We start from the raw sequence: 14001 nt of genomic DNA, 5'->3' as shown, positions 1-14001 counted from the left end.
ACTAGAGATGGAAAATGGAGAGCTGACATAGCCCTGACACTAATTTGCTGCACAATGTTAGTAAACTTACCTGACCTCCTTAGGCACTGCTTCTCTCCCCAGTAACATGAAATGAAGAGAAAAGAACGAACCTAGCTCAAAGGATTGTGATAAGAGACAATTAAGGGAATGCGTTAACTAAGCAACATCAACTTGGAAGAACTGCCATACTTCCTAATAGTCAGACAGAAAGATCACCGAGAATCAAAAGTGAACCCAGTGCAGCACATTACAAACAAGACTACTCAGTCGGCATTTTTCAGAGTTTCATTAATGGTTTTACCACTGAAATACAACCCAAACACACAAATGTGTGATTCTCAGTCTTTCGCCTTCGGATTCCCTCTTGTGGCCTCTGGGAACAGACCAAAAATATCCACAAAACAACTGTACTTATTACTTACATCAGGACAGGACAGAAGTGCCTGGGCCAAAGACCGAGTAAGGAATGGAACAGTGGAGTACTCATAACCTAAATTTGTATGTGGACATCAACTTCATAAAGGCCTCTAAATTATAACAAAATACTAACTAAACCAATAATAAATAAATATGAACAAAATAAATTTGTTTATAAATATTCTATTGATAGAAGTAGCACAGGTCAGAAGGATAGAATTTGCACCAAAGGACGATCCAGCTCTGAAATGCACTAAGAACTTAGATGAGCTGCAGACATTTTTAAAACCCACACATTCAAAACACACCCCCCACGCAACTGTCTTGCAATGCTGAATGCTACTAAGTCCACAGAGAGCCTTGGAACAGAAACGAGTCTCACTAGGCACAAGCCCAAGAACAAGAAGCAACACTCAGCACCTGTGGCCAACAGAGAAGTGTGAGAGGAACAGATGGCACACCTGGTCCGATGGTAAGAAACCGATGGCATCAGCAGAACTCAACAGACGTTTCCCTGTTCAACATCTCCTCATTTCCAAAGTGTCATCTCACTTCCCTTCTAAGTCAGTAAGGCATTTCTAAACTTAACCACAGGATTTCTCCTAAGAGAATTTCATATGGGGAAGCAAAGAGAGAGTGCACCTCGGACTTAACTACAGGATGAGAGATTGCCAAGTGAGGGCAGGCCAACTGGTTTCCAAATCAAGAATGTCAATACAAGGGCTGGAGCAGATGGAATGGATCTGGTGATGGTATAGAGGGGAAGCATGTAAGAAAAGGCTGGACCCACTGTGGACTTGAAAATGCTACAGTAAAGGTTTTGGTGTTGCCTAAAGCACCAGATGCATTATTTAGAGGCGATTTCTCTTCCTTCAGAGAGCAGTTCAAAAATTGGCTTTCATTTCCAACAGAAATTAGAGTTTTCCACTCTTTTAATTTTTTTCTGAAATATAGGATCTCTAAGGTGGGTGAATATTAAATTGATGGTTTGTTTATGTAACATCCAACATGACATAAAACCACCTAATTGTTCTCATTTCTCCACTTGGGCAACTGAGTATGATCTATAACTACTTGGATTTATGTAGAATTCAAATTCCAAGTCCATCAGACAAAAAACAACTGCAAAATTTTATGTATTTTTACAGACGCCATCACTCTAGTATTTCCTTCTTTTACTTAGCAATTAAAAAGGAGAAAAGGTAGTTATTATGCAAACTATACTTTATGTATTCAGTGTGATATTTTAATAAACTATAGCTCCCAAATTTCCTAATCATCAGCAACTATTCCGTGGAAATATTCAATGAGCTGTGACTTGGAAAAGAAGCTGGCTACTGCTGGCCAGGCCTCGTCTACAAAGGGGCAAGGTTCCTAAGAGACACGTTTCCTACTGTGCAGGCGGTGATATGCCTATTATTTGACAGAGCACACTGCTAGTTGGGGAACTTGCCTGCACCTTCCCCATGAAGGCACAGTGGTCATTTTCATAAAGTGGTGTTGCTCAGGAAGCAGCTCCTTGACCATACGATGTACAGGGAATGCCAACATCCCAGCTGACTGGAGGTTTTATTCATTTCTTACACTGTGAGCTTATGAGTATTTATATATGTATTAACAGCATGAAATGACCAATTTGTATATACTCATTAAAGAAACCATTTTTCAACTCACTCTCAGTTCGGGAATTTTACTTCAAGGCTTCTCCTATAAACCTGAAAAAGGCTCCTTAGGTCGTTGGGGAGAGAAGGACTCTCCTAACTGACTACAGATAACTCTCTTAGCTAACTATGAGTTAGAGAGCTTTAACCTTTTTAACCTTCACTCTAGAAAAAATGGTTCTCACCTTCCTATTTCACAATTACCAGCAAGACAAACTGGAGACACTCAACAACCGGTAAGAGTCATTTAGTTCGAAAAGCAGAAAAGGAAAGTGCTCTATCAAACACACGTGGACTTCATACTCAAGGAGGAGCCAGAAAGCTCAAGGAACAAATACGTTTACATATCTAGTTGCTGGTCATTCTCCTCAGCTTAAAGTTAACAGTCCTTCCAAATGCTTTCTGAAAAAATCCACAAGGAAAAAGCCAGAATTCTGACGCAAGCAGCTAAAAAATCACACATACCAAGATAGTGCACAACCTTTGTTTTTAAGAAAGTAACAGGTGGAAAGCTGAGATGCCCAACAACCTTGAAATCACGGCACAGCTTTTCAGTCAGTCACACAAATCGCATTTGTGCAGCACCACTCCACTTGGGGATTTTTCTCACTCACCATCCTTGATACAATACAATTATGTCTACTGATACCCATCAGGTCTGGGAATTGCTACTCTCACAGCAGGGTAAAAGGACTCACCTCACAGAAGAGCGTAAGCTTGTCGTCAGGGAGAAGCCCATTGGCCTCATCCAAGAGAAAATCTCTACGGATGAATTTTTTGAATCCCCAGTCTTTGCCTTGCACAAACCTATATGCCCGTTGACTCTCTGGAGTGAAAAAAAAAAAAAAGTTATATTTAGGATTACTCAAAAAACCGTATCAAACCCACAATTTGTCAATGTATAAAGTTGCCATATGTGAAAATAAAGAGTCGAACAAAGGTAACATTTACCCATAGCTTTGGTTTCTTCTCCCTTGGCATTCAGGATGGAGAATTTGAATTTTGCTCGAACTTCACTCTTTGGACAGCTGACCAGTAATAGGTAAAGTGACAGGTAATCTTTGCTCTCTTCATCTAGCCCTTTTGGGTTTACCCGCAAACACCTACCCAAAACAGAAAAAAAAAATGTCGAAAGCATCCATGTTTGTAGGCTCATGAAAGGACAGGAGGGAACTAGAACATTCAAATCGAGAGGGAGATGTTAAAAAAACAAAACAGACAAACAAAAAAAAACCCAGGCCCCATAGAGGAGATTCTGATTCAGCGAATGACTACTTGGAAATCACTTTTCTAGAGCAACCTGAGGCACCTTTTAAAAAGTAAACAATAAAGGGGCATCCTAGGATCTGACAACACATCCCCTGCATCTCTTCCTCTTTCCTCATAATCTCCCAAATCAGTCTTTATTCCCCTAAAATATTTTAAAATTCAGCCTAGGCTCAATCTATTCTAATCCTCAATCTCAGGAAAAGCAGCCCCTTATTTTGCTGGGATTGCAGTGAAACCAGGAAAAAAAAGTCAGTGAGCCTTTCAATATCACCTTGGGAGAGAAAAAGAATTCTAGAGGAATATGTTAGTAGTAAATAATCTTTTATAGATATTTTATCAATCTGGCAATAATATTCTAAGATTAAAATAAAGGAGGCAGCATGGAGGAAGCACAGACAAAAGTAAACTCCCATTACACAGGGTAGAGTTCTAAGCCAGACTTCTAAACAGAGTTAGAGATGCCAATATGTTACCAATGGATCAAAACAAAATTCAGACAGAATAGGTTCAACTCAGTTAAGTTGTAAATGTCATTAGCTGAACTGCATGTGGTTCAAACACGGCTTCTACCACATATAATACACAGGCCATATGTATCCTTAGGCCTTGCCAGTGTTATAGCACCTCTCTCAAACAGGTGGCCCAATTCAGTGCTTCTCCAGGAAGTGCATATGCCACATAGATCACTACACAATTGTGCTAAAGATGCGGATTTAAATACAATGCCTAAGAATAAGCCTTCTCTCAGCACCTAGTAGTACACTGCTTATGTACATGGCCAAAAAGGACTAAACGAAAGGAGAGTTGTTAAAACTTTTCAGTGGGATATCAGAGGTCAAAAATGGTGGTTCACAGATATGTGTTCTGGTCTTTGTAGAGAGCATATGGTTGTATCCATAACTGCCTGCCCCTCCTAAAGAAAACACATGGTTTGGATAGGACTGACCCCCACTTCCAGATCCTATTCCCCTTGCCACAGGGATCAACTGAGGGAACCTAGATCTAAACCAATCAGTGCATTCTTGGCCACACAGTTCAGAGCAAGTTCAAAGCACTTGTGGGATGGTAGCGGGTGATGCTCATTGCTACCGCCAGTCACCCTTCAACCACAAGGGAAGCTAACCTTGAAATGTCAAACAGTGTGGAGAGCAGGGCAGAGCAGAGAGCGATGGGGTCCTTAATCTAACCATTGGGCTGGCTGCTGGATCAAATTACCTTCAAAGACATCCTACACCATGGGCATTCCAGGTACATAAGTAAATAAATCTCCTTTGTTGTTTAAAAACAGGCAATCTAAAAGTCAAGAGATATTACATTAAAATCTAGATCTCTTGCTTTTCTTGAAAAATCAGAAAATAGGGCTGGTCAGCCCTTATTCACACATGCCTCTAGTCAGCTGGAGCTGAGAAGCCACCACTTCTTTTAGAAGGACATTCACTAGTTTGCCAAGTGGTCAACACTCACACCACGTATGGACGTTATTTACAACACTGGCTCTCTTTACACATTTACATTACCCTACAGCCATGTGAGTTTGCTGATCCCCTGATATACTCATTGAATTAATTCAACAAATATACAGTGAGCATCTGTTATGTATCAGACACCAGGGAATACATTAAGAACAAAACAAAGTCCCTGCCATCAAGGATCTTCCACTCCAGTCAGTATCCTGTGAAGCCAAGCAAAACAGGCAACTTATAGAAAAATTTGTATAGCTAAATGTAGTCTTCCTCACCATTTCAGTTTATCATTGGCTCCTGATGAAAAGGTTGAACTTTTAATGACTTCACCCATTTCCTCCCGGCAAAAGCTAAAGTTATTGATGGTCCACATGTAGGAGAATTTCACTACTTTGATCTGTTGATAGAAAACCAGGAAGCAATTAAATAGGAAGTGGGCAACCTGAAAACCAGGCTGGAGATCAGATAATTTTCCCCCTCCCTCCCTCTGCATAATCCCATAGGAAGACAGCACTGTTTGGCCAGCATGGAGGCTCAGCCTTTTCTGTCTCTCATCTACATTTTAAGAAATCTCACGGTGACCAACTGCTTTCATAACTTTTCTCAGCTTCTGAGAAACACTAGACGGAAAGTGAGAAAAACATGGACAAGGTTGGGAAAGCAGGTGATTAAGCCACACCTAAAATGAACCTCTGCTCAGAGCAGTTGCTTGATGATTTAGATGTTGATACCACTGCCTGGGGTTGCAATCTCAAACCTGGTTTCCCCCTAAATTCCCCAACAGAGGAATACACTTCCATCAAGGTGGATGTAGGCAGCAGATCCAGTTTCAAAGATTCCCCTTTCAAGCTCCCGTGAATGCCTAGGGCATTCAGATTCCCCGTGGAAAACCAAGGCATGGAAAGCTGACAAGTACTTTATCTAACTATTTGGCAGGTATGACCCAGAGAAAGCAGGAAAGCCAACGTAGAAAAGAAATCTGATTCCTTTCGTCCCCCAAAATCCTCCCAAGAAGCACCTACCTGTGTGTAACACCAGCTCTCAGCTACTGGGCCACTCGACATTTCTGCCGGAGGTGGAGGACTTGGAACCCTTGACATCGCCAGTTTGAAGGTTAAACAAGATTTCCAAAGTCAGGGGACAAAGACTTCTGTTCCTCTTCACCCTGGATGATGCAAGAAGCAAGAGAATTTTATTAGATTAATGGTATACTATCCTACTGTTTCCATTTGACCTTCCAGAGACTGGAAACTTTGCCTCCTGCCTGGAATTCTCTACCCTTATCATTCAAATGGCTTCTTAGCATTCAATGTTAACCTCAGAGAAGATCACCTAACCTAAAGCAGTCTCATCACAATGATATCACCCTATTTTAATCTTCTGCACAATACTATTTAATATTATCTTACCAAATGAGTGTACTCAAAGGGTACTTAAAGTACATCCATGAAAAGGCTACCTAAAGAGGAGACAGCATGGTGAACACCACATACAGCTTTACCACTGTACGTGGGCTCCTTCCCTTGAGGGTACAAATACTTCACTCCTAAAGGAAAATTACTTTGTTATCTTTCCAAATACTGTCTCATCTTCTCCTACACTTCAGTGCAAACTTATTATTAAGAATAAATAGTCTTCTGGGCTTCCCTTGTGGCGCAGTGGTTAAGAATCCGCCTGCCAATGCAGGGGACACGGGTTCAAGCCCTGGTCCGGGAAGATCCCACATGCCTCAGAGCAACTAAGCCCATGCACCACAACTACTGAGCCTGCGCTCTAGAGCCCGCAAGCCACAACTACTGAAGCCCGCACGCCACAACTACTGAAGCCCACGCACCTAGAGCCCGTGCTCTGCAACAAGAGAAGCCACCGCAGTGAGAAGCCCACGTGCAGCAACGAAGAGTAGCACCCACTCACCACAACTAGAGAGAGCCCATGTGCAGCAACGAAGACCCAAAACAGCCAAAAATAAATTTTTTAAAAATGAATAGTCTTCTATTTATCAACCCATTGCTGGCTGCTCTCTGTAAGGGCAACATTTATCCCTTTCTTAGATGTTTTCCTTTCTCTGTATCATTAGAGATCTCTCTCCACTTACACTTCACTGGTATCTGATTTTCCAGATTCTTCTTGCTTTCTCTGTTCCTCTGTTCCACAGTATGGAGCTATAGGAACTCTCATACACTGCTGGTGAGACTGTAAATTATTAAGTATATTTAGGGTAGGAATTTGCCATATCTAGTAATGTTTAACCTACTTATACGTTAAGACTTAGTAGTTCTACTTTTAACTATATATGTGCTAAAGTAGTGGTTCTCAAACTTTAGGTGCATCAGGATCACTTGCTAAACAGATTGCTGGGCCCTGCCCCCCAGAGTTTTTGATTCAGAGGTTGGGCCCAAGAATTTCCATTTCTAACAAGTTCCCAGGTGACCCTGATATGCCCTGGAATACTTTGAGAACCACTGTCCTAGAAAAACTGCACACGGGCACAAGAAGACATAGACAAGGTCGTTCAATGTGGCAGTTTGTCTGTAGACAAACAAACTAAAAATCCATTAGGCGGGAAACAGATAACTAAATTGGGTTATTTCCATACAATGGAAAACTACTTCAGGATTTAGAAGTAATGAACTACATCTACAGCACCACGGAGATGAGTGAGATCTAACACGACACTAATGAAAAAAAGCAAGTTTTGGAATGTCATGTGCAGTACACTATTTATGCAAATTTAAGATTTATATATTATTTACAGATATATGCATACAGCAGAAGTGAAAAAAATCATTGACAAGCTATGTATCAGATTCCTGATGGGAGAGCAAGGATGAAGAATGAAGCTGGGAAAAGAATGTAAGACATTTCAAGTTGATCTCTCATGTTTGTTTAAAAATTAGGATGACCTGAGGCAAATATGACAAATGTCTTTTAGTTTGGGATGAGAGCTATTTTAGTATATACTACCTTTGTACTGTTCTGCTTTATCTTTAAAATATATTTTATTGGGACTTCCCTGGTGGTCCAGTGGTTCAGATTTCACCTTCCAATGCAGAGGGTGTGGGTTTGATCCTTGGTCAGGGAGCTAAGATACCAACCACATGCCTCTCAGCCAAAAAATCAAAACATAAAACAGAAGCAATACTGTAACAAATTCAATAAAGATTTTAAAAATGATCAAAAATGATAAAAAAAACACCTTAAATACAATAAAATATATTTTATTAATTGTGGGAATAGTGTAAGGATGTACTTACTCCATCATATCATACATTGTCTGGTTTACAATATACAAGGGAGAAATTTCTTTCCTGAACACCTGGTGTGTTTTCAGCTATGGACAGACAATATGAATCTATATCTGATAATGCTGCTCTCTTTGCTTGGCTACTAGGAAGCCCTGAGACAAATCTGACCCATCTCTTGAAACTACAGGCTCATATGCTCATTCTACATGCTATACTCTATATAGGCTCATATGATCCCTCTACTATAGCTTTATTATTATTTTATTTTATTATTTTTTGGCTGCATTGGGTCTCTGTTGCTGCGTGCGGGCTTTCTCCAGTTGTGGCGAGCGGGGGCTACTCTTCGTTGCTGCACGTGGGCTTCTCACTGCGGTGGCTTCTCTTGTTGCAGAGCACGGGCTCTAGTTGGGGGGGCTTCAGTAGTTGTGGCGTGTGGGCTTCAGTAGCTGTGGCTTGTGGGCTCTAGAGCACAGGCTCAGCAGTTGTGGCACATGCGCTAAGTTGCTCTGAGGCATGTGGGATCTTCCCGGACCAGGGATCGAACCCGTGTCCCCTGCATTGGCAGGCAGATTCTTAACCACTGCACCACCAGGGAAGTCCGAATAGCTTTATTATTTTCTTAACATTGTTATTCACTTTGCTGTAATTCCCTGAACTGATTTATTTTACTGTTTGATATATTAAGTATTTCTGGAAACTGCCTCAAATCCTTCGTAGAAAGAGGTAAAAAAAAAAAATCACTCAACTCACATTCACTGGCCACTTAATAAACATGGAGGAGTAATAAGATATAGTTGCACCCTCACAGAGTAATACCATCAGTATTACCAGAGTCCCCATTGGTTTTAACACTATCCTACATGTGTTTATAGTTAAAACATCCCATGTAATCACACATGAAATTAAGTCTTATATACATGATGTGCTATTTCACTTAAACTAAGCACTGCAATGGAATCTGGGCCTCCCTGGTTTGTGCAATTCAGGAGTCATGATAATATCAAGAAAAGAGACCTGTGATCAAGGTAGACTTGCATTTGATGGAAAACATATTCTCACAAAACTGTTTACTTATCTAGTAGTGAGTAAATGCACCTTAGGCGGTTTTACAAATCCCAGTTACCATTACTGCCAGTAGGAGCCAGAATGAATTTTCAAAATTCCCAATTAAAACTATCTTTTGAGCGGGTTGGAATGAAGATGTGAATTTTACATGTTAGTTAAGAGCATAAAACTTGGCTCTGTAGGTGTGAGGTGCAGGCTCAGCTCTATATTGATAGATCATAAAATACTAATTTGAGTTTATTTTTGAAGTTTAAAAAAATACTTCAAATTTATCTAACAATTAACAAGTTAAGAATTCTCTAAGCCTAAGAAAAAGACAAGTTTAAAAACCAGTTTATTTTAATGGCTTAACTGTTGCTACTGAACCATGGTTCACTATTACAACCAGGAAAAAAATACAACCTTGGTCTTGGCCATTTTTACCTATCTTTTTTGCTTCTCATTTATTCTGTAGAGAAGTCTTTGGTTTCTTTTAAAATATCACCAACCTTTCTTCCAATTTTTAAAAGTGTCCAACCCAGCAGTCAGTAGAACTGGAGAACCGGCTTTAGACTCTGAGGAGGTCTAACCACACAATCTGCTGGGAGGGAAATCGACTAGGACAGCACAAATCTAATTAATTTCACTCACAGCAGGCACCATGGGCAAAGTGTTCATAAGCAAAGTAGCCTCCCTGTACGTGAACTCTTCAGCACTTCATGCCAACTGCCGCAGATGCCCAGCAGAAAAACAATTTTAGGAAATAGGAGGTCTATTTGAGGGTCATGGTTTGAGAACCTTTGTAGGAGACAACTAGCACCAAAATATACTGTTCCTGGCTTCAAACAAGTTAAAACAAGACTGCCCAAGTTCTCTAATGAGAAATTTATTTTCCCAGGCTTAGCAAACTTCCCAGTATGCTGACAACTCAGAGGCTGAACATATCTGTTATACACCACCATTTATTTTCCTGTTCACTCTATTAAATCCTGACAATTTCATGTTGTTTAATATAATACACAAACATGCACAAACTAGATGGCTGGGAACATGGTTTCTTGCCAAAGAATGGTTTGTTAGGGACTTTTTAAAGCCTGTAACTATTTTTTCTCTTGGTTTAAAGCCTGGTACAGTTTCCAAGTAAGGAAAAATCCCAATGTTGTAACTATTTTAAACTTGAGAGACGTTTGCATTTTCCAAAACAGAAGATGCCAAAAAGACTTGACCAAAAAAAAAAACAAACAAAAAACAAAAAAACCCCCCCAAAACTATAGAAAGATTTGGGTATATTCATTTTTGAGAAACTTTTGGGACCTCAAAGGAATGTCTGTATTTCTTCTGTTACAGTGTCCTCAATCATATACAGCCCAGGAGGTAATAACTTCTTTCTCATTACCCCAAGGACAGATTATTACAGGTCATACTGACTTCCTCTCTTGCAAGGTTTGAATGACTTCTGAATATTTGTTATGGGTAAACTTTTTGCAGATCAATCTACTCTAACAAAACACTAAATGCACTTTTTTCTTTTTCTTTTCTGTTTATTTTAATTTAGAGACACTTCTTAAAATGAAACCAAGGGCAATCAAGAGAGACTTCAATCAGCAAAGGAAAGACTAGGGTTTATCGTGTCTCATGTCTCATGTCAGGTTCATGTTTCCTAAAATTTACAAGTTAAAGATGACTGCTTTTTTAAAATTGAGATATAACTGACATGTAACATTGTATTTTTTAAAAATTCTTTAACAGAGGGAGTTAGAATTGAGTGAATCTAAAGATCAAGAAGAAAAAAGTCAATAGCCTAACAAAAATGCGTAAAGAACAGCCAATGGTTTACAGACATGTAAGTATCAATGGTTCTTAAATATGTGAAAACATAAATGCAAATTAAACCACACATTAATTCACCCAGTGAATTGGCAAAAATTAAAATGTTTGATAACACTTGCCCAGGATAAGGAGAACATTTCTGATTAGAGTATAAATTGTTATAAACTTCATGAAGGGAAATGCATATCAGAATGAATAAGAAATGCATATACCCTTTGATCCAACAATTCCATGTCTAGAAATTTATCCTACTAATATATTTAATATGATAAATATAAAAGGTTTTTCAATGTGGCACTATGTGTAATCACAAAAACATGGAAATAACCTGAAAATCCATCAATAAGGGATGGATTAAATAAATTATGATACAGACAATGTAATAATAAAGCTATTTAAAAAAGGAATGGGGAAGCTCTTTCTACCTAAAGAGGCAGAAATATTTACGTATGTATGTATGTATGTATGTGTGTGTGTAAGATATCTCTGTCTGTAAAGCTACACAAGACTCTAGAGACACTGGTTACTTCCAAGGAAGGAAACTGGGTACTTGGGTGGGAAGGAGAATTCCCACTGTTCCCATTTGTACTTACTGAATTTTGAACCATGTGAATATATTACCTTTTCAAATAATGAATAAAAATATTTTAAAAGGAATTAGCAGACTTCACAATGAATTCTTCTTGGTTATGAGACGGCTTATAAGTCAGACCCTTATGAGAAACAAGACAGGAATTCTTCAGTGACTTCCACTCCTATCCAAATAAAATCTACCTTTTGTCATGACTGCCAAAGCTTCAGTGTACCTCCCTGACCTCATCTAACACTTACCCTTCTCAATCACCATGCTTTAGTCACTCAGGCCTTTAATTCTACTTGGCAAACACATCAGCCTCTTTCCTCAGCCTGGAAAGCTCTTTCTTCCCTCAGATCTTTTCACAGCTGGCTCCTTCTTGTCATTTAGGTGTCCTATCAAATGTAATATCCTCAGAGAGGTCATCCCTGACCACCAGATCTGAAGCAGTCCCCACTTCTAGCCTCTTTCATCACATTACCCTATTCAAATTTCTTTTTTAATACCACTATCTGAAATTACCTTGTTTTTATATTTTCACTTGTCTACGGTCTCTCCCACTAGAAGTTAAGCACAATGAGAGAACAGCATCCCCCTGTGCCTAAAATGGTATCATAATAGGCACTCAATAAATATTTGTTCAATGAAATTGCTGTTGACTAACTAGACTACTGTCTTTTGGGATCATATTTTTCCTTAATGAGCTCTAGTTAAAAGATTAAAGTTTGGGAGTTGCTGAATGAGTAACAGCTATAGGAATCCAAGCATACTCTTAAAACAAGAAAATATTTTAAAAAGAAAACTATCAGTTGATCTCCTATTTTGAAGAACTAATTTAATACATTCCAAAACTACATTCTTCTTTGATTAAAAAAAAAAAAATCCAAGAAAAGTTGGGAGAAAGAGAAGTGTGCAGGGCTAAATGGGAAGTTCTTGAACCCATAAGACAATAGTAATCTAAGCACATCTTCCAGGATAAGTCGATCCTGAAAGAACCATTACAGCAGCTGTCAGAAACAGAGGACCTCTCAGTTATTTCAAGTTAAATTCCATACAGTAAAATTCCAGTATACTGATAAAAATGAGGCAGATTCTTAGTGTTTATTTAGATTTGATCTATAATTTTCATATCTGACACGGGGTTTGATTCCCTTAAAACTGACATGTAGAGAAACAATAATTAACATTAAATATATACACATGTACACATGTGTACAGATATAAAGAGAGACAGGGAGACATACCTTTAAGACATGTATAGACACATTAAGTTTTTTCTATACCAGGCTAAGATGCAGAACTTATTTTCTACCATAGCCAAATATTTAACTAAGAGTTCAACTGTTCTTGCAACTGTTGTGTATAAGGGAAACTTAGAAGAAACTACTGTATACAAGGAAAACTCAGAAACAAGTATAGTATTACATATGCATGTCAGTACCTTTAAGGTTTTCCCAGTTTACAGATCTCTTAGGCAAGCATAGACTCTGAAATGACTGTGAGGATTAGACATGCTTTTGTACATAAAAAGGCTATTTTTCCTTCTTCTCCTCAATCTAAGTGTTACAAGATAAGAGTTTTATAGAAATACCCCAGCTAGTAAAGTCCATCCAAAGTCAAAATGAAGAGGAACAAGAAGATACATGAAAGAATTTCAAGCCGTGGAAAGCAGAGTAAACAACAGACTGCTCCCACTGGCTCCCAAACCTCATCACGTGCTGGCTGTTCACAGCCTTACTGCCCTTCTCTATAGGTTATAAATAACTACAAAGTGTCCTTGTCCCCAAAGAGACCTCAGCAACCAGCTCAAAGGTTAAAATATGGAATAATTCTCAATATGGATGCAACTTTTCCAGTTAGGAAAAAAAAAATCAAAGAGCAGAAAAATTTATTGCCAATTTAAGTTAAGGGCTAGGGAATCATTCCCTCCCCCTAAAAACTATCCATTATGTAAGAGTTGTTGATATGGACATATTAGCATGATTCCCTACCCCAAAAATACGTCCAGGGACAGCACGCTCTGCTCCAAATGCAGAGGTCTGTCCTGGAAAGAGGTAGGTGCCATTCAACAGAATTGTAGGATTGCATCTCCTTAGACCTTAAAAAGACTTACTGAGTTTTTGTTTTGCTTTTTAATTTAGGCACAAATGACTACATCTACATAACAACATAGAAGGAAAAAATTCCTGCCTCCACTTGGACGGAGGGTCCTGCAGCATAAACCATGATGGCTGCAACAGGCACAGGTTTCACAAGGTCTGGGTTCTTTCCATCAGGTGATGTGCTGCTGTTGTGAGTTACTAACCCCCTGCTAGGGAAACAAAAAAAACCCTCCTCTAACTGCTTTAAAAAAAAAAAAAAAAAAAAGGCAGATAGCGTTCATAGGATTAAGCTTCTCCACACATCACCTTCAAAATGCATCATCTGGGAGATGTCTGAAATAGAATGACATGAATCCAGATCAGCAAACAAACCTG

At 39.1% G+C, this 14001-nt stretch overlaps 1 protein-coding gene across 3 annotated transcripts in view; it reads right to left on the bottom strand.

The window, feature by feature from the left end:
• Positions 1-14001, bottom strand: part of SPOP (speckle type BTB/POZ protein) — a 67729-nt gene that overhangs the window by 14371 nt on the left and 39357 nt on the right. For all 3 annotated transcript variants that reach the window (XM_067717081.1, XM_067717080.1, XM_067717079.1), the window contains 4 exons: positions 5854-5996; positions 5107-5228; positions 3051-3202; positions 2798-2925 (listed from right to left, as the gene is read on the bottom strand). In XM_067717081.1, the coding sequence (XP_067573182.1) occupies positions 2798-2925; positions 3051-3202; positions 5107-5228; positions 5854-5931 (480 nt within the window). In that variant the 5' untranslated portion in view covers positions 5932-5996. The remainder of the gene's footprint in view (positions 1-2797; positions 2926-3050; positions 3203-5106; positions 5229-5853; positions 5997-14001) is intronic.

The sequence above is a fragment of the Pseudorca crassidens genome, chromosome 19 (genome assembly GCF_039906515.1).
Source record: "Pseudorca crassidens isolate mPseCra1 chromosome 19, mPseCra1.hap1, whole genome shotgun sequence".
NCBI classification, from domain to species: domain Eukaryota; kingdom Metazoa; phylum Chordata; class Mammalia; order Artiodactyla; family Delphinidae; genus Pseudorca; species Pseudorca crassidens.
Note: the sequence above shows the minus strand (reverse complement) of the source record. Positions and strands in the feature narration are given on the sequence as shown.